A 25,696-nucleotide genomic window follows, 5' to 3' on the forward strand; every position below is an offset into this window, starting at 1 on the left:
GACTGTTTCTTACAAGCCGTGCACCCGTGGATGTGAGAGGAAATTACTACGTCTATGACCAAGAGCAACGCCAAGCTCCTACTACAGGAACACAAGTCCATTTACCGTATAGTTGCCTTGCTTGCTGTGCCGCATTCTGTGTTTCTACATTTCTTGTAAATACTTTTTTGCCCCACTGTATGTACATTGTTTATAGCCTGAGAATGTTGGTGTAAAAAGTTTACCGCCGGAGTACCCCTTTAAATTTAAATATAATGAATACGTTTATATTCTATAGGCGGGAGTCATAAAATGGGGTTTCTGAAAAGTGTCCATCCCAGGAGGTCACTTGGTGATAATAAAGCCAAAAGGATTAGTTGGAAAAAAAGAAGCCAACCTAAAAATCGGACTCTTGCTAGTATCGGCGCTTCCCCTCTCTAGTGATATCTCTAATAAACTAAGTGGCAACAGGTAAAGGAGAGGAGCAGCACACCGAGTGTGTGGATGAGGCGGGTGCAAGCGGGCCCAATCGCAGCCCGGGTCACTGGCAGCAGAGTAGATGCAAAGCAAGGAAGTTGTCCCACAGCACTCCAAAATGGTGGATAACAAAGTGTTTATTGCCTCATGGTAGGATCCTACCATGAGGCAATAAACACTTTGTTATCCACCATTTTGGAGTGCTGTGGGACAACTTCCTTAATAAACTAAGTGGTCATTTCAAACTACCTCGGGCACGAATATACTTTTTGAAACTACCTGAGAGGGGAAGCGCTAATACTAGCAAGAGTCCGATTTGTAGGTTAGTTTCTTTTTTTCCAACTAAACTTTTGGCTATAAAAAGGGGTTTGGCACTGGAATTTCACTCTGGAGGACTCCCACATCCCCACATTACATGGGCAGCAGCCACTTAAATACGAACACTAAAATGGCTCACGTCTTCGGTTATAGTGAAGAAACTAAAGGTAAATAAGAATACAGCATTGTTCTAGTTCATCCCCATAGCAGTGGAGGGGCCCTTACCGATCCTCATTCAGGACACTTAGTGCTGGCTCCACAGACAAGATTCCATACACCTCCAGCACATCGTTCACTTTGAAGGTGTCCCAGTTCTCATACACCTGACAGAGAAAATTGTAAGTTATACGTCTCCAAAACAAACATACAGGAAAAACAAGACAAACCTACACTAGGGCTCCCCAATGGTTGTACTGCCTATGATTCATAAAATGTGACTCAACATTTTCATTCTCCTCCTCACTGTTCCTAGAAGCAGCATGGTGAAAAGAATATTGGGGGTTAAGCGGCATTGCACATGACTGTTATTTAACCTCTTAAGGACGCAGGGCGTACCTGTACGCCCTGCCCCTGGTTCCGGCATTTAACACAGGGTCCTGCCGTGACCCCACGTCATACCGGGTCGGTCCCGGCAGCTAATGATAGCCGGGACCCTGAGCTACTAGCGTACGGCCCCAATCGTTGTGCCGCGCGCTATTAACCCTTTAGACGCAGTGATCAAAGTTGATCACCGTATTTAAAAAAAGTAAAAGCTTCCCGGCAGCTCAGTCGGGCTGATCGGGAACATCATGATAAAATCGCGATGTCCCAATCAGCTAGCACGCGAGCAGAGGTCCCCTCACCTGTCTCAGTCACGTCCGATCGGCGACTGATTGCTCCAAGCCTGAGATACAGGCTTGAACAATTGACCGCCTATAACACTGATCAATGCAAAGCTATGGCTTTGCAGTGAACAGTGTAAAAGATCAGTGTGTGCATTGTTATAGCCCCCCTATGGAAGCTATAACTGCAAAAAAGTTTTGAGAAAAAAAAAAAAAAAAAAAAAAGATAAGGTCATTTAACCCTTTCCCTAAAAAGTTTGAATCACCCCCCTTTTCCCATAAATAAAATAGAACACACTAAATAAAAATAAACATGTGGTATCGCCGCGTGCGGAAATGTCCCAATTATAAAAATATATCGTTAACAAAACCGCACGGTCAATGGCGTATGCCCAAAAAAATTCCAAAGTCCAAAATAGCGTATTTTTTGTCACTTTTCATATCATAAAAAAAAAATTGAATAAAAAGCGATCTAAAAGTCCCAACAATACAAAAATGGTACCGATAAAAACGTCAGATCACGGCGCAAAAAAATGAGCCCTCATACTGGCCCCCAAGCGGAAAAATAAAGTTATAGGGGTCAGAAGATGATAATTTACGTATAACATTTTCCTGCATGTATTTATGATTTTTTTCAGAAGTACGACAAAATCAAACCTATATAAGTAGGGGATCATTTTAACCGTAAGGACCTACAGAATAAAGAGAAGGTGTTTTTACCGAAAAATGCACTGCGTAGAAACAGAAGCCCCCAAAAGTTACAAAAAGGAGATTTTTGTACACTTACCGGTAAAATCTCTCTCGAAGGATCCATTGGGGGACACAGACCATGGGTGTATGCTGCTGTCTCTAGGAGGTGTGACACTATGGTAATAAAAAAAGTTGGCTCCTCCCAGCAGGATATACCCGCCTTCAGGCTCTGAGCTAGTCAGTATATGTTCCAGAGCAATAGGAGGAGACCATCAGGTCAAAGAAAAAGCCAAAACTGTCCGAGAACCAGAAGAAAAAAAAAAAACATAACTGAACACACCCTCCGACAGAGAACCAAGGGAAACCCCAAAAAGGGCGGGAGCTGTGTCCCCCAATGGATCCTTCGAGAAAGATTTTACGGTAAGTGTACAAAAATCTCCTTTTCTCCATCGGCTCCATTGGGGGACACAAACCGGGGGACGTACCAATGCCGTCCCTTGGGTGGGCAGATAAGTAGTCAGGCAGACGGCCGATCCACTGCCGCCTGCAACACTTTACAGCCTAGACTAGCACCAGCCGATGCGAAGGTATGAACTCTGTAGAACCTCGAGAACGTGTGCAAAGACGACCAGGTAGCAGCCTTGCAAATCTGCGAGGCCGAGGCTCTATTCTGGAGAGCCCAGGATGCCCCAACAGAACGGGTAGAATGAGCCACAAACCTGAAAGGAGGAATCCTCCCCTTACAGCGATAGGCTTCCGAAATGGCGGACCGAATCCATTGAGAATTGGTGACCTTGGAAGCAGGTTGTCCCATGCGACGACCTTCCGTAAGGACGAAAAAGGAATCCCACTGACGAAACAAAGAAGTGATGGAGAGATAAGACCGAACAGCCCGAACTACATCCAGCTTGTGTAGTAAGCGCTCCGATTGTGCCGGGACGCGAAGAGGTCCACGTCCGGAATGCCCAAGAGGTCGTAGAGCTGCGCAAAGACCTCCGGATGAAGAGACCACTCGCCAGGGTCGGGTGAGGACCGACTGAGGAAGTCCGCTTCCCAGTTGAGCACCCCCGGAATGTGAATCGCCGAAGTGGCCGGAACCTTGCTCTCCGCCCAGGTGAGAATCTTTGTCACCTCGGCCATGGCTGCCGAGCTCCAAGTGCCGCCCGCCGATTTATGTACGCCACGGCCGTGGCGTTGACCGACTGAACGCGGATAGGACGGACTCAAGACGGGACTATCAATGAAGAAGACAAAGAAGAATCGCCCGTGATTCCAATGGTTATATCGGAAGAAGGGCCTCCTGGGGGGGACCAGAGTCCCTGGACACGCCGCCTCAGTCCGACAGGCTGGCATCCGTTGTAACAACCTGCCAGTGAAGGGGAAGAAACGACCGCCCTTGGAGAAGAAGGGGGGAGCGGAGCCACCAGAGCAGAGACTGACGGACCCTGCGAGGGAGAACAATCTGACGATCGAGGGACAGAGGGGACCTGTTCCATCGGGAGAGAATCACCAGTTGAAGGGGGCGATAATGAAACTGGGCAAAGGGTACGGCCTCCAGAGCTGCCACCATCCAACCTGGGATCTCCATACAAGTGCGGATGGACACTGATACCTAGGTGCGAAGGGAGCGGACCCCCAACCGGAGCGCCAGACGTTTGTCCGGCAGAAGACAAATTCGGGCAGAGGCCGTGTCAAATCGAAGTCCCAGGAAGGTTAGATATTAGAAGTAGAGCAGGAAAAAACCCTCAGGTATGGCGCTGCAGACTCTTGTAGACAGATGAGGCGGATGCCAAAGGTAATAGGAAAGTCCTCAGCAGGACATTTTATTAAAAAAACAATAAAATGGACAAGATTACGCGTTTCGGGAGGATCCCTCCCTTCCTCAGATCAGGAAGGGAGGGATCCTCCCGAAACGCGTAATCTTGTCCATTTTATTGTTTTTTTAATAAAATGTCCTGCTGAGGACTTTCCTATTACCTTTGGCATCCGCCTCATCTGTCTACAAGAGTCTGCAGCGCCATACCTGAGGGTTTTTTCCTGCTCTACTTCTAATATTGACTCCCAGGACGACTTGTTTCCTCCTGCAACCCATCGGCATAGCAGCGACTCGTACTACAGTACCCAGATTATATCGTGGGTGATATGCTTTTTTGCATAGATCTCAAGGTGAGCGGCCATCTATAAGCCCCGTGGGGTTCCCCCCCCACCCACCACCCGATCTATTAAGGGTAAATACACGAGGCGCCGTCCGTCGGTCCTTTCTTTTCTTTTCTCTACAGATTCAGGAAGGTTAGAGACTGGGTAGGATGGAGGACTGACTTGTCCTGGTTGACCATCCACCCGAAGCGAGACAAAGTGTGGAGAGTGACGTCCAGATTCTCCAGAGTTTGGGCTCTGGTTGGAGCCTTGATGAGAAGGTCGTCCAGATAGTGTATCACTGAGATTCCCCTCGACCGTAATAGGGCCATCACTGGCGCAAGGATCTTTGTAAAGACCCAAGGAGCCGTGGCTAGACCGAAGGGGAGGGCTACGAATTGAAAGTGCCCCTCCGGAACGGCAAAGCGGAGGTACCGATGATGGCATGGGAATATCAGCACATGGAGGTAGGCGTCCTTGATGTCCACCGTTGAAAGGAACTCCCCTTGTTCCAGGGACACCACCACCGAACAGAGAGATTCCATTCGGAAGTGGCGGGTGAGAAGGTGACGGTTGAGACGCTTGAGATCTAAGATTAGTCACACAGAACCATCCTTCTTGGGGACCACAAAAAGATTTGAATAGAAACCCCGAAACCGTTCCCCTGGAGGAACGGGAACGATAACCCCCTGGAGAAGAAGAGACGCTCGAAATTGCTTCGCCAGGAGGAGAAGACCGGTGGGCCTGGGAGCGAAAAAAGCGATCCCTCGGAAGAGAGGCGAATTCGATTCGGTAACTGCTGGACACCATGTCCCTGACCCAGGAGTCCTGAATGTGCGAAAACCAGATGTCTCAAAAAAGCAAGAGAAGATGTCCCACCCGAGAAGAAACCGCGGGTGGGGGCCTCACTTCATGCAGAAGTGGGTTTGCGGTTGCCCGATTTGGGCGCAAAACGGCCGGACCGGTTGGAGTCCGACTTCCAAGACGGGCGTGCCCGGAAAGAGGGATCCTTCTTGTCCCGCGAGGGTGCCTGCCCGGACCCTTTGCTGGAGCCAGAGGTCCGAAAGGGGCAAAAGGAAAAAGGACTTCCTTTAGGAACTAGGGCGAGCCTTATTTAGAGGTAACAAGGAACTCTTACCCCCCGTTGCCTCAGAGATAATCTCATCAAGGCGTTTGCCAAAAAAGACGGCCACCCGTAAAAGGGAAGCTCAGTGAGAGACCTTTTGGAAGCGGCATCCGCATTCAAAGCTTTAAAGCTACATAGAGCGGCGGAGAGCCGCTAGGTGACCCACAGCAAAGGCAGAACAACGGGCTGACTGCACGGAAGATGTGCACAGAAAATCCGCAGCTTTAGAGCATTGGAGAGCCAGAGCAGTTAGATCCTCGGGGGGGGGTTTGGATCCAGTTAAAGCATCCTCAAGGAGCTTTTGGCACCACTCCGACAGGGCCTTGGACACCCATGTCGAAGCGAAGATGGGAAGAAGAGAAGAGCCAGCTGCTTCAGACGCAAACTTCACGAAGGATTCTACCTTCTTGTCCGTGGGATCCTTGAAGGCAGGGGCATCTGCCAGAGGCAGTGTAGTCGCCTTAGAGATCCGGGACATTGGTGGATCCACTGAGGGAGGGGAAACCTCTTTAGCGACAAAGTCCTTGTCAAATGTATAACGTTCTTGGATTGTCTTGATTCCAGGGAACCTCTTTTCTGGATGTTTCCATGCAGATTCCAGAATGTCGTCAAAGTCAGCGTGAGAGCTGAACCTTTGAGGTGCCGGCTTTGCACAATGAAAGGATACTCCTGGAGCGACATCTGAAGATCCTGGGTCCTTTAAGTGAAAAGTGTCTCTTATGGCCGCAACCAATGAGTTCACCGTTTCAACTGAGTCCGAGCGGTCCTCTGAGTCAGATGCCGGCTCGGAAGCCTCGTCCGCCAGTTCACCAGGAGAAAGTGAACTAGTAGAGGCAGTCCTGGAGGGGGGGGGGGGGGGGGCGGCGACCCTGACCAGGTACGCGGCTCTGGCGTGGCAGAGCGGCGACTCCGAGAACGTCCTCTGGAGGAGCGACGCTTGTGCCCAGATGACAGGGGGGGGCCCACGAGGGGAACGCTCACGTCTATCTGAAGACTCAATGGAAGAGCCAGACGAGACACCCCTAGTACGCTTGTGAGAGCGTGAAGTATGTGGAGACGAGGAGCGGGCCTTCTCGGAGGTCCTGCGTAGGGAAGACCCTTAGAAGGCGGACACCACTTCCCGGGAGGCCTCAGCCACCGAACGGAAGACTTGGGTCAAGTCAGCCATATACTGGGTCAGGGAAGAAACCCAGGCTGGTGGAGCGGCTGAACCCACCGGACCGAAGGGGCACCAGAGGGGGTCTGGGGGAGCAGTGGAGCAGGCAGGGCAAGAGGGCTCAGCAGAGCCAGATATCTTGGCATTACAGTGCTTACAGACAAAGTCAGTCACTGAAGTTCCAGGCTTTGGATTAGTCAGTGTCCCCTGTCAGCTGCAGGAGGAGAACTCGCTCCGTGCAGCTAGAGTGAATGAAGAGGCCAGCCAATAGGAAGAGAGAGGCATGCCTGAAGCCCCTTCTCACTGAAAATCGTGCCTACGGCGCTGATTGGAGGCTGCTTCGCGCCTCTGAGAGCTCCCAGCCCTGTGGGCGGATCTAAAGACCGGCGGAAAAGAACTGTCATGGCGCCCGTTCCTTGTCCTGAGCGCACATGTCAGCCGCATATGCGCTCGGGGGAATAGAGCGGGCGGTGAAAGCACCGGCAGAGACTGCCGGCGAAAGAAAGTAAGCCGGCACAGAAGCGCCCGGCTCATAGCTGCGACGCGGCTGTCAGCCCCGTATAAGGCGCTGCCGGCAAAGCGAAAGTAAGCCGGCGCTGAGAGCGCCCGGGCCGAGACAGCGCCGCGGCTGACAGCCGCTGAGGACGTAGTTGCACCAAGCATACACACACACATATAAGAGAAGTGCCCCATATAACATGCCCCCTCAGGTGCCACTGCTCCCCCAGAATAAAGTGCAGCCCCTGTTTAAGCAAGCCCCATAACCTGAAAGTGGGCCAAAAACAGGGGGTCTCCAGAGGTTGCGAATTCGTATCTATGGAGAAAAAAAGGGTACTTACCTCAGTCAGAGGAACTTACCTAATGGAGTCTTCAGTGAAGTCTTCATTCAGTCAGCTTTAGTCACCTGCATCACGCCTGGCTGCTATGCGCGAGCGAGGCGAGCAGGTAAATAGGGAGACTCGGACCCATGAGGTACCAACCCAAGCGCTGACCGTTGGCGAGGGGGGGATGAACAGCGCATATACGCAATGTCTGTGCCCCCTTACTCGCAATGGGGAAACAGGGAACCGGAGTCCCCGAGTCCCCACCTGAAAACAGAAAATAAAAGGAATAAAAAAACTAACGCGTCCCTATACTAGGAAAACAAAAAATCAGAAGACCTGGTCTGGACAAATCCAGACCATGTCCACCTCCTTCAGACACTAAGCTTAAACTGACTAGCTCAGAGCCTGAAGGAGGGTATATCCTGCTGGGAGGAGCAGACTTTTTTTTTTTTATTACCATAGTGTCACACCTCCTAGAGACAGCAGCATACACCCACGGTCTGTGTCCCCCAATGGAGCCGATAGAGAAATGGCATTTTTTCTTAAATTTTGTCGCACAATTTTTTTTCCGTTTCGCCATGGATTTTTTGGTAAAATGACTAATGTCACTGCAAAGTAGAATTGGTGGCGCAAAAAAATAAACCATCATATGGAATTTTATATGCAAAAATGAAAGCGTTAGGAAAAAAATAAAATGAAAAAACTTAACGGGTTATTGAGTCCATCGCACTTCTGGTTGGTGAGGCTATGTAGCCCCCTTGGGGTAACCATGCTGGGGTTATCTGCTGTATACTTCCTTCTGTTACTGGTTGCCAAGAAATTCCTGTTGTTGGACTATAATGCACTGAACAGTTTATAATGATATTTTATACTATTTTTTTTTTAATTATATGTATTCACCATTGGTGTAAATACAATTATTGATAATTATTTGTAACTCAAGACTTTTTTTGCACATTAAACAATTTATTAGGTGTACTACATAGTGGTCCCTCAAGTTACAATATTAAAAGGAAATCTGTCATCAGTTTTACCTGCACTAAACGGTTGGTACAGACCAATAGTGCAGGTGATGCTGATTACAACTATACTTACCTGGTCCTGTTCTGTGCTCGTCCTTCAGCAGTATTTCCTGTTCTGGGGCCGACTTAGAGCATGGGCGGAGCTTAGTGACATCACCGCTGCTGTTCTCTGCTGGGTCCCGCTGCTAGCAAACATCAGCGGTGACGTCACAAAACTCCACTCGGCCCCAGAACAAAAGATACGGCGGAAGATTGCGGAAGAACAAGGAGCACAGAACGGGACCAGGTAAGTATTGGTTGTCATCCAAAAATAGGAAAAAGTGAGGATTAAAAGAAAAAGAAGTAGATAACTAACAGAGATAAAGCAAGTCCTTCCATATAAAAGAAAGAAAGAGCTGCTGGAAGCTGTAAATCACTGTGTAGGAGGACAGGAGCTTCTTCAGGGTCTGTACAGTAAACACAAGGGAGATTTATCAAAACTTGTCTAAAAGGAAAAAAGTTGCTGAGTTGCCCAAAGCAACCAGATTGCTTCTTTCATTTCTAAAAAGGCCTGTGAAAAATGAAAGAAGCGATCTGATTGGTTGCTCTGGGCACCTCAAACTTTTCCTCTGGACAGATTTTGATAAAACTCCTCCAGTATCCCAAAAAAGTAACATGAAGCCTCCATCACCTGGTGTCCAAAAGAGCAGCTAACGCTGGGACAGGTAAAGAGTACAGAACATGTAATACCTCCCTGTACTGTAGGGGGCGCTACCAGACACCAGTCAGTGCATACACCAGTAATACTGATTGGTCAGATGTTCCAGCCATTGACACGTTTTGCAGATCTGGACTGTCCGTAGCATTGTATGTTGAAAATGTTGTGACCCGAGGCCACCGTAAGTTGCATACCGTGACCCGAGGCCACCGTAAGTTTCATACCGTGACCCGAGGCCACCGTAAGTTGCATACCGTGACCTGAGGACGCCAAGTTGTATACTGTGACCCGAAGTCACATTATTGTGACATCGTAAGTTATATATTGTGACCCGAGGACATCGTAAGTTATATATTGTGACCCGAGGACATCGTAAGTTATATATTGTGACCCGAGGACATCGTAAGTTATATATTGTGACCCGAGGACATCGTAAGTTATATATTGTGACCCGAGGACACCGTAAGTTGCATACCGTGACCCGAGGCCACCGTAAGTTGCATACCGTGACCCGAGGACATCGTAAGTTATATATTGTGACCCGAGGACATCGTAAGTTATATATTGTGACCCGAGGACATCGTAAGTTATATATTGTGACCCGAGGACATCGTAAGTTATATATTGTGACCCGAGGACATCGTAAGTTATATATTGTGACCCGAGGACATCGTAAGTTATATATTGTGACCCGAGGACATCGTAAGTTATATATTGTGACCCGAGGACATCGTAAGTTATATATTGTGACCCGAGGACATCGTAAGTTATATATTGTGACCCGAGGACATCGCAAGTTATATATTGTGACCCGAGGACATCGCAAGATACATTGTGACCTGAGGACACTAAGTTGAGGGACCCCTGTATATTATCTTCAGCTTTTGATATCTAATTGTACTATTGTTGCATGTACTTTGCAGCCATGTGAGCCTCCATTTTCTTGCTCTTGTTTTGACCTTAGCCTTATGTGTGAATCCCTTCTTACAGGGGGCCTTGTGTAAGATTTCTTGGGTATTAAAGTTCTCATTTACTAAATACAACTTTTGTGTGTTTTTATTCAAAGGTATATGATGTTAAATGTTAGTAATTATGACCCTGTGAAGTGTATTTATATTAGGTCTATCTAGGTATTACATTGCTTTTTTTGGTTTATATCTGAGTAAAGTGTCATATAAACCCTACACTTTCCAAGAGTGGAAGTGCTGCCCCCTAGAGTCACACTGTTGTACCTTAACCAGGCAGGCAGGTCCCTTTTCTCCTGGGAGAGGGAAGTAGAGGTCTAAGGACTGTGAAGGGATCGGGGCCCTGGCCCTCTGCTGTATCTCCTGCCGCTCGATCTCCAGTCGCTTATATTTCTCCTGAGCGTCATCTGTAACAACAGAATAGAAACAAAAGCCAAGAGGTTAATATCCTGAAGAACCATGTATCTGTGTGATGAACATAAGGTGGCAGTGACAAGTGTAAGGAGGTTCTGCAGCAGCCAATACACAGCTAGAATCCATAAGCGAAGCAATGGGAATTCAAGACCTAGACAGTCAGCAGAGCCAGTGTGTACATATGTGAGTCCAGTGGACTCGGAGCACCGGGAGGGCGGCCATGTATAGAGAAATAATTACATGTGCACAGACAGGGCCATGTGCAGGACAACTCCATGCTCTCCACCTTCTAGAGGCCCCTGTGTGAGAAGTGTCTGGTACCTGCATGCTGTGTGCCGGGGTGACATGTCTGGTCTACGTCCTCTTCAAGGCTTCTCTTCTGTCGGTTTGGGGTGTAAGATGTCGAGGCACATACCCTGGCCTGGCTGCAGCTGTTGTACATGTGTATTAATTAAGGAAGGACAAGAATATCATAATATGCCCCACCGGCCAGACACAGAGCCAGCCGGTAACTGCTATGGGTGGTCCAGAGCGCTGTGTCGGGAGGAGCAGCAGTAAGGTATAGGCAAGACTGCCACTTCTTACTGCTCACCACAGTGTATGGGGGTCCTCAGGTCAGCCGCCATTTATTATCCCCTCACTCACAATTGTGACACCATGTCCTTACCCCAGAAGCCACAGTGTAAATGGCTGAACCGAGAGGCTGTGATAAAACCTGTTCTCATCCAGCTGATGGACCCCAAACCCTGGGCTAGAGCAACCAAAAAAAACCTGTTCCCAAAATCAGCCCCCCCCCCCCCCCCCCAAGGCAATCACATACAGTAAGGATATCTCCTTCACCCACGATGATTCTCCAGGGACGGGAATGCAGTAAAATGTCTGCCGCTCCAACGTCACAGTCCCCCTGGAATGGAAATCCACTTCATGATTTGGCTGCAAAAAAAGGACAACAAATTCTGAGCCTGACTTGTACAACATTCAATAAATCATGTTGAGGGTTGTAGTGCTCTAGTAATGTAGACTAAGGGCCGGTCACACTGCAGTAGCCATAACCCACCTTATTGGCTGCCACTAGAAACCCACCATAAAGTACATATAAAAAGCAGCATACACTTGGGTGGTCTTCCTTAGCTGTGTTATGGCTGAGCCTGAACTGTAGAAGGTGATGCACCAAACTGCAGTATACATATAGGCTATACGTATACAGCCCCTCACTCTTGTACCAGTGTGTATATATGTGCAGAGATAAGACCAGCAATCCTCAGCTCCACATTTATGAGGAGTCCATGACAGACACCCCCAGAGCCTCACATCAGCAAGAGAAAAGTTGTGGTTACTCACCACACAGTCCGCCACGTCTCTATACTTCCCAAGGTGCCGCACCTAGATAAACAAGAGATTACACAAGATGGTGCCATGTGACCACCCCAGAGGATCTCCCAGCAGCCAATCAGATTCCATCCCTGGGTATTCCCTCCCCTGTTCATCTACATGAGCTCTGCTGAAGCCCAAATTATCAGAAGGAATGGCCAAGGTACACAGACCTGAAAATGCCCATAACCCCCCCCCCCCCCCCAGTCACTACTTACCCGGGAACCGGTACCAAGATCAACAGTCTCATAAACACCCATGTAAAACTCTGGATCAAACATGTCCTGGATCATACAGCGGAAGCGGACGAGCCCTCCGGGCTTCAGGTAATGCAGGGGAATATCATTCAGGCTGGGGACCTACGAGGAGACACACTGGGTTCAGAGGAACTACAAATACCAGCAACCCCACAGCTTAACACTAACACATCCCACCCCTCCCTACAGTCTCTCCTGATCCCACCCCTCCCTACAGTCTCTCCTGATCCCACCCCTCCCTACAGTCTCTCCTGATCCCACCCCTCCCTACAGTCTCTCCTGATCCCACCCCTCCCTACAGTCTCTCCTGATCCCACCCCTCCCTACAGTCTCTCCTGATCCCACCCCTCCCTACAGTCTCTCCTGATCCCACCCCTCCCTACAGTCTCTCCTGATCCCACCCCTCCCTACAGTCTCTCCTGATCCCACCCCTCCCTACAGTCTCTCCTGATCCCACCCCTCCCTACAGTCTCTCCTGATCCCACCCCTCCCTACAGTCTCTCCTGATCCCACCCCTCCCTACAGTCTCTCCTGATCCCACCCCTCCCTACAGTCTCTCCTGATCCCACCCCTCCCTACAGTCTCTCCTGATCCCACCCCTCCCTACAGTCTCTCCTGATCCCACCCCTCCCTACAGTCTCTCCTGATCCCACCCCTCCCTACAGTCTCTCCTGATCCCACCCCTCCCTACAGTCTCTCCTGATCCCACCCCTCCCTACAGTCTCTCCTGATCCCACCCCTCCCTACAGTCTCTCCTGATCCCACCCCTCCCTACAGTCTCTCCTGATCCCACCCCTCCCTACAGTCTCTCCTGATCCCACCCCTCCCTACAGTCTCTCCTGATCCCACCCCTCCCTACAGTCTCTCCTGATCCCACCCCTCCTTACAGTCTCTCCTGATCCCACCCCTCCCTACAGTCTCTCCTGATCCCACCCCTCCCTACAGTCTCTCCTGATCCCACCCCTCCCTACAGTCTCTCCTGATCCCACCCCTCCTTACAGTCTCTCCTGATCCCACCCCTCCTTACAGTCTCTTCATAAACCCTCCGTAGGGAATGGTCAGACGGGTGTGAACTTCATTTTAATAATGGAAGTCATGGGTGGTATTATACATACTTGCCCTTTGTTTAAAACATTTACACCACATGACTGTATAATCTCGCCTCAACCGATTCCCAGAATTGTCAGACGAGCTATAAACCTTCATCTCTCATGAAGAGGACGTATGAAGAAACTAAGAATGTGTGATCACGGCACCCTAAGCTATTTAATGACAGTAAAATCTCTATTTTTTGGGGTTGGCCACAGTTCAATTTTAGGACATTATACACCCATAGACATTAATATGGAATTTCTCCCCATCGCAGGTGTAAAAGCGTTCGCTCTTATTTCTGCATGATTTTGAGGTGTCTGTGGGAATTTTTGGTCAGACAAGGGGTCCTGGCTCACAATCTCTGCTCTGGTTCATACCAAAGGTGTTTGATGTGGTTGAGGTCCAGGTTCTATGGGAACGACCAGATTCTTCCACATAGAACTGCCCCCTGTATCTTTATGGACCTCGGTGCCTGGGAAACCACAAAGTTGGAAGCGGCAAGTTTGGTGCTGAAGCATTAAACTGTATCTTATTTTCTAATAACCTCCAGACATTACATCATATGATATCAGCCGCTCCTCTTATAACGCTCCAGTACTGATATAACCTCTATATATCATCATATGTGATATCAGCCGCTCCTCTTATAACGCTCCAGTACTGATATAACCTCTATATATTACATCATATGTGATGATATCAGCCGCTCCTCTTATAACGCTCCAGTACTGATATAATCTCTATATATTACATCATATGTGATGATATCAGCCGCTCCTCTTATAACGCTCCAGTACTGATATAACCTCTATATATCATCATATGTGATATCAGCCGCTCCTCTTATAACGCTCCAGTACTGATATAACCTCTATATATTACATCATATGTGATGATATCAGCCGCTCCTCTTATAACGCTCCAGTACTGATATAACCTCTATATATTACATCATATGTGATGATATCAGCCGCTCCTCTTATAACGCTCCAGTACTGATATAACCTCTATATATTACATCATATGTGACTGATATCAGCCGCTCCTCTTATAACGCTCCAGTACTGATATAACCTCTATATATCATCATATGTGATATCAGCCGCTCCTCTTATAACGCTCCAGTACTGATATAATCTCTATATATTACATCATATGTGACTGATATCAGCCGCTCCTCTTATAACGCTCCAGTACTGATATAACCTCTATATATCATCATATGTGATATCAGCCGCTCCTCTTATAACGCTCCAGTACTGATATAATCTCTATATATTACATCATATGTGATGATATCAGCCGCTCCTCTTATAACGCTCCAGTACTGATATAACCTCTATATATTACATCATATGTGACTGATATCAGCCGCTCCTCTTATAACGCTCCAGTACTGATATAACCTCTATATATCATCATATGTGATATCAGCCGCTCCTCTTATAACGCTCCAGTACTGATATAACCTCTATATATTACATCATATGTGATATCAGCCGCTCCTCTTATAACGCTCCAGTACTGATATAATCTCTATATATCATCATATGTGCTGTCAGCCGCACCTCTTATAACACTCCAGTACTGATATAACCTCTATATATTACATCATATGTGATATCAGCCGCTCCTCTTATAACGCTCCAGTACTGATATAATCTCTATATATTACATCATATGTGATGATATCAGCCGCACCTCTTATAACGCTCCAGTACTGATATAACCTCTATATATTACATCATATGTGATGATATCAGCCGCTCCTCATATAACGCTCCAGTACTGATATAACCTCTATATATTACATCATATGTGATATCAGCCGCTCCTCTTATAACGCTCCAGTACTGATATAATCTCTATATATTACATCATGTGATGATATCAGCCGCTCCTCTTATAACGCTCCAGTACTGATATAACCTCTATATATTACATCATATGTGATGATATCAGCCGCTCCTCTTATAACACTCCAGTACTGATATAACCTCTATATATTATCATATGTGATATCAGCCGCTCCTCTTATAACGCTCCAGTACTGATATAACCTCTATATATTACATCATATGTGATATCAGCCGCTCCTCTTATAACGCTCCAGTACTGATATAATCTCTATATATTACATCATATGTGATGATATCAGCCGCTCCTCTTATAACACTCCAGTACTGATATAACCTCTATATATTATCATATGTGATATCAGCCGCTCCTCTTATAACGCTCCAGTACTGATATAACCTCTATATATTACATCATATGTGATATCAGCCGCTCCTCTTATAACGCTCCAGTACTGATATAACCTCTATATATTACATCATATGTGATGATATCAGCCGCTCCTCTTATAACGCTCCAGTACTGATATAATCTCTATATATTACATCATATGTGATGATATCAGCCGCTCCTCTTATAACGCTCCAGTACTGATATAACCTCTATATATCATCATATGTGATATCAGCCGCTCCTCTTATAACGCTCCAGTACTGATATAACCTCTATATATTACATCATATGTGATATCAGCCGCTCCTCTTATACCGCTCCAGTACTGATATAACCTCTATATATCATCATATGTGCTGTCAGCCGCTCCTCTTATAACGCTCCAGTACTGATATAACCTCTATATATTACATCATATGTAATGATATCAGCCGCTCCTCTTATACCGCTCCAGTACTGATATAATCTCTATATATTACACATGTGACTGATATCATCCTCTTATAACGCTCCAGTACTGATATAACCTCTATATATTACATCATATGTGATGATATCAGCCGCTCCTCTTATAACGCTCCAGTACTGATATAACCTCTATATATTACATCATATGTGATATCAGCCGCTCCTCTTATAATGCTCCAGTACTGATATAATCTCTATATATTACATCATATGTGACTGATATCAGCCGCTCCTCTTATACCGCTCCAGTACTGATATAATCTCTATATATTACATCATATGTGATATCAGCCGCTCCTCTTATAACGCTCCAGTACTGATATAATCTCTATATATTACATCATATGTGATGATATCAGCCGCTCCTCTTATAACGCTCCAGTACTGATATAACCTCTATATATCATCATATGTGATATCAGCCGCTCCTCTTATAACACTCCAGTACTGATATCACATATGATGTAATATATAGAGATTATATCAGTACTGGAGTGTTATAAGAGGAGCGGCTGATATCACATATGATGATATATAGAGGTTATATCAGCCGCTCCTCTTATAACACTCCAGTACTGATATAATCTCTATATATTACATCATATGTGATGATATCAGCCGCTCCTCTTATAACGCTCCAGTACTGATATAATCTCTATATATTACATCATATGTGATGATATCAGCCGCTCCTCTTATAACGCTCCAGTACTGATATAATCTCTATATATTACATCATATGTGACTGATATCAGCCGCTCCTCTTATAACGCTCCAGTACTGATATAATCTCTATATATTACATCATATGTGATGATATCAGCCGCTCCTCTTATAACGCTCCAGTACTGATATAATCTCTATATATTACATCATATGTGATGATATCAGCCGCTCCTCTTATAACGCTCCAGTACTGATATAATCTCTATATATTACATCATATGTGACTGATATCAGCCGCTCCTCTTATAACGCTCCAGTACTGATATAACCTCTATATATTACATCATATGTGATATCAGCCGCTCCTCTTATAACGCTCCAGTACTGATATAATCTCTATATATTACATCATATGTGACTGATATCAGCCGCTCCTCTTATAACGCTCCAGTACTGATATAACCTCTATATATTACATCATATGTGATATCAGCCGCTCCTCTTATAACGCTCCAGTACTGATATAACCTCTATATATTACATCATATGTGACTGATATCAGCCGCTCCTCTTATAACGCTCCAGTACTGATATAACCTCTATATATTACATCATATGTGATATCAGCCGCTCCTCTTATAACGCTCCAGTACTGATATAATCTCTATATATTACATCATATGTGATATCAGCTGCTCCTCTTATAACACTCCAGTACTGATATAACCTCTATATAACATCATATGTGACTGATCCTCTTATAACGCTCCAGTATTGATATAACCTCAGGTTTGGCCACATCCACAAGACAAGTTCTCACCCAGCTGCTCTGATTGTCTTGTAGCTTCTCATGGAAGAAAGAAGTCACCTTCTTCTCCCAACCTGGAGATGTCCCCTCCTGAGCTGCAGAAACAGAATTAAAAATTTAAATTTGCATTATACATGTCGTCATCATAAAAAGGCGTGGCTTTACGAGACTGGCGGAAGACCACGCTCGGTAGGGCCTTCACTTGACTATCGTATCGTCACGTGTACGGAAGCAGATTGGTTGCAGCACTGTGTGGGAGTGGCAATGATTGCGGGGAGAAGCATGATTGGCTCGGAACGCACCAATCTGTAAAGTCAAGCTGTACCCTGTCCCTTGCTTTTACTGGTTGTTGCGTTTAGGAGGCGGGCAAAGGGTGGGGAGAGTGCTGTGATTGGCCCCTTTGCTGTCAATCTGCTAATTCCGGCTCGAGTACGTGGAGTTTGTCAGCAGACATGGCCGAAAAGCGGACGAGTGGGTCGAATAGGAATCTGCTCTTCTCCCCTTCTGAGCTCAACTTCTCCGTCCCCTTTATCCCAGTCAGCCGGCCCGGTCCCTTCCCCTCCGGTGAGTAGCCGCCTGCGCCTAACCCCGAGCCGGAGTGCAGGGATTACCGGGAGGAGGCTGACCTGATAGTGGTGGTGGGGGTAGTAGTAGTAGTAGTAGACGGGGTGATGATGACCGGAGTGGTGGAGGCGGTGGTAGTAGGGGTGATGATGACCGGAGTGGTGGAGGCGGTAGTAGTAGTGGTAGTAGGGGTGATAATGATGGGAGTGGTGGAGGCAGTAGTAGTATTAGGGGTCATGATGATGGGAGTAGTGGAGGCAGTAGTAATATTAGGGTCATGATGATGGGAGTGGTGGAGGTGGTGGTAGTATTAGGGGTCATGATGATGGGAGTGGTGGTGGTAGTAGGGGTGATGACGATGGGAGTAGTGGAGGCAGTAGTAGTATTAGGGGTCATGATGATGGGAGTGGTGGTGGTAGTATTAGGGGTCATGATGATGGGAGTGGTGGTAGTAGGGGTGATGACGATGGGAGTAGTGGAGGCAGTAGTAGTGGTAGTAGGGGTGATTATGACTGGAGTGGTGGAGGCGGTAGTAGTAGTAGTATTAGGGGTGATGATGACCGGAGTGGTGGAGGTGGTAGTAGTAGGGGTGATGATGATGGGAGTGGTGGAGGCGGTAGTAGTAGGGGTGATGATGATGGGAGTGGTGGAGGCGGTAGTAGTAGTGGTGATGATGGGAGTAGTGGAGGCGGTAGTAGTAGTGGTGATGATGGGAGTAGTGGAGGCGGTAGTAGTATTAGGGGTGATGATGATGGGGGGGGGGGTGGTGGTAGTAGTAGTAGTAGTAGTGGTAGTAGGGGGTGATGATGACCGGAGTGGTGGAGGCGGTAGTAGTGGTAGTAGGGGTGATGATTGATGATGACGGGAGTGGTGGTGGTGGAGGCGGGTAGTAGTAGTAGTATTAAGGGTGATGATGACCGGAGTGGTGGAGGCGGTAGTAGTAGTGGTAGTAGGGGTGATGATGATTGGAGTGGTGGAGGAAGTAGTAGTGGTAGTAGGGGTGATGATGACGGGAGTGGTGGAGGCGGTAGTAGGAGTGGTGGAGGCGGGTAGTAGTGGTAGTAGGGGTGATGACGGGAGTGGTGGAGGCGGTAGTAGGAGTGGTGGAGGCGGTAGTAGTGGTAGTAGGGGTGATGATGACGGGAGTGGTGGAGGCGGTAGTAGTAGGGGTGATGATGACGGGAGTGGTGGAGGCGGTAGTAGTAGGGGTGATGATGACGGGAGTGGTGGAGGCGGTAGTAGTAGGGGTGATGATGACGGAGTGGTGGAGGCGGTAGTAGTATTAGGGGTGATGATGACGGGATTGTGGTGGAGGCAGTAGTAGTGGTATTAGGGGTGATGATGACGGGAGTGGTGGAGGCAGTAGTAGTGGTAGTAGGGATGATGATGGGAGTGGTGGAGGCGGTAGTAGTAGTAGTGGTAGTAGTAGGGGTGATGATGATGGGAGTGGTGGAGGCGGTAGTAGTAGTAGTAGTGATGATGACGGGAGTGGTGGTAGTAGTAGTGGTGGTGGTGGTAGTAGGGGTGATGATGACGGGAGTGGTGGAGGTGGTGTAGTAGTAGGGGTGATGATGACGGGAGTGGTGGAGGCGGTGGTAGTAGTAGTAGTAGGGGTGATGATGACGGGAGTGGTGGAGGTGGTAGTAGTAGGGGTGATGATGATGGAGTGGTGGTAGTAGTAGTGGTGGTGGTGGTAGTAGGGGTGATGATGACGGAGTGGTGGAGGTGGTGGTAGTAGTAGTAGTAGGGGTGATGATGACGGGAGTGTGGAGGTGGTGGTGTTAGTAGTAGTAGTAGTAGTAGGGGTGATGATGACGGGAGTGGTGGTAGTGGGAGTGGTGGTAGTAGTAGTGGTGGTAGTAGGGGTGATGATGACGGGAGTGGTGGAGGTGGTGTTAGTAGTAGTGGTGATGATGACGGGAGTGGTGGTGGTGTTAGTAGTAGGGGGTGATGATGACGGGAGTGGTGGTGGTAGTAGTGGTGGTGGAGGTGGTGTTAGTAGTAGTGGTGATGATGACGGGAGTGGTGGTGGTGTTAGTAGTAGGGGTGATGATGACGGGGAGTGGTGGTAGTAGTAGTGGTAGTAGGGGTGATGATGACGGGAGTGGTGGTGGTGTTAGTAGTAGTAGTAGTAGAGGGTGATGATGACGGGAGTGGTGGTAGTAGTAGTAGTAGTGGTGGTGGTGGTAGTAGTAGTAGTAGGGGTGATGATGACGGGAGGAGTGTGGTGGTAGTAGTAGTAGGGGGTGATGATGACGGGAGTGGTGGTAGTAGTAGTAGTAGTGGTGGTGGTGGTAGTAGTAGTAGGGGTGATGATGACGGGAGGGGTGGTGGTAGTAGTAGTAGTAGGGGTGATGACGGTAGTGGTAGTAGTAGTAGTAGTAGTAGTAGTAGGGGTGATGATGATGGGAGTGGTGGTAGTAGTAGTAGTAGGGTTGATGATGACGGGAGGAGTGGTGGTGGTAGTAGTAGTAGTAGGGGTGATGATGACGGGAGTGGTGGTAGTAGTAGTAGTAGTGGTGGTGGTGGTAGTAGTAGGGGTGATGATGACGGGAGGAGTGGTGGTGGTAGTAGTAGTAGTAGTAGGGGTGATGACGGTAGTGGTAGTAGTAGTAGTGGTGGTAGGGGTGATGATGACGGAGGAGTGGTGGTGGTGGTAGAAGTAGTAGTAGGGGTGATGATGACGGTAGTGGTGGTAGTAGTAGAAGGGGTGATGATGACGGGAGTGGTGGTGGTAGTAGTAGTAGTAGTGGTGGTGGTAGTAGTAGTAGGGGTGATGATGACGGGAGGAGTGGTGGTAGTAGTAGGGGTGATGATGACGGGAGGAGTGGTGGTGGTAGTAGTAGTAGTAGTAGGGGTGATGACGGTAGTAGTAGTAGTGGTGGTAGTAGGGGTGATGATGACGGGAGGAGTGGTGGTGGTGGTAGTAGTAGTAGTAGTAGTAGTAGTAGGGGTGATGATGACGGTAGTGGTAGTGGTAGTAGTAGTAGAAGGGTGATGACGGTAGTGGTAGTAGTAGTAGTAGTAGGGGTGATGATGACGGTAGTGGTAGTGGTAGTAGTAGTAGAAGGGGTGATGACGGTAGTGGTAGTAGTAGTAGTAGTGGTGGTTGGTGGTAGTAGGGGTGATATGACGGGAGGAGTGGTGTATGTAGTAGTGAATAGGGTGATGATGACGGGAGTGGTAGTAGTAGTGGTGGTGGTGGTAGGTAGTAGTAGGGGTGAGATGACGGGAGGAGAGTGGTGGTAGTAGTAGTGGTAATAGGGGTGATGATGACGGAGAGTGGTAGTAGTAGTGGTCGGTAGGTAGTAGACTAGTAGTAGTGGTGATTATGACGGAGCTGGTCGAGTGGTAGTAGTAGTAGTAGTGGGTGATGATCGACGGGAGTAGTTAGTTAGTAGTAGTAGTAGTAGTAGTAGGAGTAGAGTAGTAGTGGACCGGCGGGGGCTCCGGACCGGCACTCACCGTACATCTCCTGCACCAGCCTGAGGTGGGGCGCTGATCCAGTCGCTGGGGCCGGCAGAGCAGAGCATGGTGCCTTCTGTCCAGGAAACAACACAAGACAAGGCGGGAAAATGTCGTCATCATAAAAAGGCGTGGCTTTACGAGACTGGCGGAAGACCACGCTCGGTAGGGCCTTCACTTGACTATCGTATCGTCACGTGTACGGAAGCAGATTGGTTGCAGCACTGTGTGGGAGTGGCAATGATTGCGGGGGAGAAGCATGATTGGCTCGGAACGCACCAATCTGTAAAGTCAAGCTGTGCCCTGTCCCTTGCTTTTACTGGTTGTTGCGTTTAGGAGGCGGGGCAAAGGGTGGGGAGAGTGCTGTGATTGGCCCCTTTGCTGTCAATCTGCTAATTCCGGCTCGAGTACGTGGAGTTTGTCAGCAGACATGGCCGAAAAGCGGACGAGTGGGTCGAATAGGAATCTGCTCTTCTCCCATTCTGAGCTCAACTTCTCCGTCCCCTTTATCCCAGTCAGCCGGCCCGGTCCCTTCCCCTCCGGTGAGTAGCCGCCTGCGCCTAACCCCGAGCCGGAGTGCAGGGATTACCGGGAGGTGGTGGTGGGTGGTGGTGGTAGTAGTAGTAGTAGTAGTAGTAGTGGTAGTAGTAGTAGTAGTGGTGATGATGATGGGGGTGGTGGTAGTAGTAGTAGGGTGATGATGATGGGAGTGGTGGTGGTGGTGGTGGTAGTAGTAGTAGGGGTGATGATGATGGGAGTGGTGGTGGTGGTGGTGGTGGTAGTAGTAGTAGGGGTGATGATGATGGGAGTGGTGGTGGGTGGTGGTGGTGGTGGTGGTAGTAGTAGTAGTAGGGGTGATGATGATGGGAGTGGTGGGTGGTAGTAGTAGTAGGGGTGATGATGATGGGAGTGGTGGTGGTGGTGGTAGTAGTAGTAGGGGTGATGATGATGGGAGTGGTGGTGGTGGTGGTAGTAGTAGTAGGGGTGATGATGATGGGAGTGGTGGTGGTGGTAGTAGTAGTAGGGGTGATGATGATGGGAGTGGTGGTGGTGGTGGTAGTAGTAGTAGGGGTGATGATGATGGGAGTGGTAGTAGTAGTAGGGGTGATGATGATGGGAGTGGTGGTGGTGGTAGTAGTAGTAGGGGTGATGATGATGGGAGTGGTGGTGGTGGTGGTAGTAGTAGTAGGGGTGATGATGATGGGGGTGGTGGTGTGGTAGTAGTAGTAGGGGTGATGATGATGGGAGTGGTGGAGGTGGTGGTAGTAGTAGGGGTGATGATGATGGGAGTGGTGGAGGTGGTGGTGGTGGTAGTAGTAGTAGGGGTGATGATGATGATGGAGTGGTGGTGGTGGTGGTAGTAGTAGTAGGGTGAGTGATGATGATGGGAGTGGTGGTGGTGGTGGTAGTAGTAGTAGGGGTGATGATGATGGGGGTGGTGGTGGTGGTAGTAGTAGTAGGGGTGATGATGATGGGAGTGGTGGTGGTGGTAGTAGTAGTAGTAGTAGGGGTGATGATGATGGGGGTGGATGGTAGTAGTAGTAGGGGTGATGATGATGGGAGTGTGGTGGTGGTAGTAGTAGTAGGGGTGATGATGATGGGAGTGGTGGTGGTGGTAGTAGTAGTAGGGGTGATGATGTGGGAGTGGTGGTGGTGGTAGTAGTAGTAGGGGTGATGATGATGGGAGTGGTGGTGGTGGTAGTAGTAGTAGGGGTGATGATGATGGGAGTGGTGGTGGTGGTGGTAGTAGTAGTAGGGGTGATGATGATGGGAGTGGTGGTGGTGGTAGTAGTAGTAGGGGTGATGATGATGGAGTGGTGGTGGTGGTAGTAGTAGTAGGGGTGATGATGATGGGAGTGGGTGGTGGTAGTAGTAGGGTGATTGATGATGGGAGTGGTGGTGGTGGTAGTAGTAGTAGGGGTGATGATGATGGGAGTGGTGGTGGTGGTAGTAGTAGTAGGGGTGATGATGATGGGAGTGGTGGTGGTGGTAGTAGTAGTAGGGGTGATGATGATGGGAGTGGTGGTGGTGGTGGTAGTAGTAGTAGGGGTGATGATGATGGGAGTGGTGGTGGTGGTGGTAGTAGTAGTAGGGGTGATGATGATGGGAGTGGTGGAGGTGGTGGTAGTAGTAGGGGTGATGATGATGGGAGTGGTGGAGGTGGTGGTGGTAGGTAGTAGTAGTAGGGGTGATGATGATGGGAGTGGTGGTGGTGGTGGTGGTAGTAGTAGTAGGGTGATGATGATGGGAGTGGTAGTAGTAGTAGGGGTGATGATGATGGGAGTGGTGGTGGTGGTAGTAGTAGTAGGGGTGATGATGATGGAGTGGTGTGTGGTAGTAGTAGTAGGGGTGATGATGATGGGAGTGGTGGTGGTGCTGTTGTAGTAGTAGTAGGGGGTGATGATGATGGGAGTGGTGGTGGTGCTGGTGGTAGTAGTAGTAGGGGTGATTGATGATGGGAGAGGTGGTGGTGCTGTGGTAGAGTAGTAGGGGTGATGATGATGGGAGTGTGTGGTGCTGGTGGTAGTAGTAGTAGGGGTGATGATGATGGGAGTGGTGGTGGTGCTGGTGGTAGTAGTAGTAGGGGTGATGATGATGGGAGTGGTGGTGGTGGCTGTGGTAGTAGTAGTAGGGGTGATGATGATGGGAGTGGTGGTGGTGTGCTGGTGGTAGTAGTAGTAGGGGTGATGATGATGGGAGTGGTGGTGGTGCTGGTGGTAGTAGTAGTAGGGTGATGATGATGATGATGGGAGTGGTGGTGGTGTGGTGGTGGTAGTAGTAGTAGGGGTGATGATGATGGGAGTGGTGGTGGTGGTGGGTAGTAGTAGTAGTAGGGGTGATGATGATGGGAGTGGTGGTGTGGTGGATGGTGGTAGTAGTAGTAGTAGGGGTGATGATGATGGGAGTGGTGGTGGTGGTGGTAGTAGTAGTAGTAGGGGTGATGATGATGGGAGTGGTGGTGGTGGTGGTAGTAGTAGTAGGGGTGATGATGATGGGAGTGGTGGTGGTAGTAGTAGTAGGGGTGATGATGATGGGAAGTGGTGGTGGTGGTGGTAGTAGTAGTAGGGGTGATGATGATGGGAGTGGTGGTGTGGTGTGGTGGTAGTATAGTAGGGGTGATGATGATGGGAGGGTGGTGGTGGTGGTGGTAGTAGTAGTAGGGGTGATGAGTGGGAGTGGTGGTGGTGGTAGTAGTAGTAGGGGTGATGATGATGGGAGTGGTGGTGGTGGTGGTAGTAGTAGTAGGGGTGATGATGATGGGAGTGGTGGTGGTGGTGGTAGTAGTAGTAGGGGTGATTGATGATGGGAGTGGTGGTGGTGGTGGTGGTAGTAGTAGGGGTGATGATGATGGGGGTGGTGGGTGGTGGTGGTGGTAGTAGTAGTAGTAGGGGTGATGATGATGGGAGTGGTGGTGGTGGTGGGTGGTGGTGAGTAGGGGGTGATGATGATGGGAGTGGTGGTGGTGGTGTAGGTAGTAGGAGGGGTGATGATGATGGGAGTGGTGGGTGGTGGTGGTAGTAGTAGGGGTGATGATGATGGAGTGGTGGTGGTGGTGGAGTAGTAGGGGTGATGATGATGGTGAGAGGTAGGGTGTGCGATGAGTGGTGGTGGTGGTTGTGTGTAGTGGGTGTGGTGATGGGAGTGGTGGTGTAGTAGTAGTGGTGTAGAGGGTGATGCTGAGTAGGGACTGATATGTGAGTGGGTGTGTAGGTGGTTGTGTGTAGTAGTAGGGGTGTTGATGATGGGAGTGGGTGGTGGTGCTGGTGGTGTAGTAGGGTGATGATGATGGGGTGGTGGTGTGTGGGTAGTAGGAGTTGGATGATGTGAGGGGTGGTGGTGGTGGTAAGTAGTAGAGTAGGGGAGATGAAGATGGGAGTGGTGGTGGTGTGGTGTAGTAGTAGAAGTAGGGGTGATGATGATGGGAGTGTGGTGGTGGTGGAGTAAGTAGGTAGTGTAGGGGGTGATGATTGGGAGTGGTGGTGGTGGTGGTAGTAGTAGTAGTAGGGGTGATGATGATGGGGAGTGGGTGGGGTGGTGTGTAGTAGTTAGGGGTGATGATGATGGGAGTGGTGTGGTGGTGGGTAGTAGTAGTGTGGCAGGGGAGGGTGATGGTGGGAGTAGGCGCAGGG

General features: G+C 48.7%; 1 protein-coding gene across 1 annotated transcript in view; it reads right to left on the reverse strand.

Moving 5' to 3' along the window:
• Positions 1 to 21,766, reverse strand: part of MCMBP (minichromosome maintenance complex binding protein) — an 81,821-nt gene extending 60,055 nt beyond the window's left edge. Inside the window, 9 exon segments of the mRNA XM_056552443.1 lie at positions 1,000 to 1,097; positions 10,479 to 10,618; positions 10,947 to 11,065; positions 11,455 to 11,558; positions 11,967 to 12,008; positions 12,215 to 12,355; positions 17,550 to 17,632; positions 21,567 to 21,591; positions 21,593 to 21,766. Of these exon segments, the coding sequence (XP_056408418.1) occupies positions 1,000 to 1,097; positions 10,479 to 10,618; positions 10,947 to 11,065; positions 11,455 to 11,558; positions 11,967 to 12,008; positions 12,215 to 12,355; positions 17,550 to 17,632; positions 21,567 to 21,591; positions 21,593 to 21,634 (794 nt within the window). The 5' untranslated portion in view covers positions 21,635 to 21,766.
• Positions 21,767 to 25,696: the final 3,930 nt, after the last annotated feature.

Source organism: Hyla sarda, unplaced genomic scaffold, assembly GCF_029499605.1.
Source record: "Hyla sarda isolate aHylSar1 unplaced genomic scaffold, aHylSar1.hap1 scaffold_161, whole genome shotgun sequence".
NCBI classification, from domain to species: Eukaryota; Metazoa; Chordata; class Amphibia; order Anura; family Hylidae; genus Hyla; species Hyla sarda.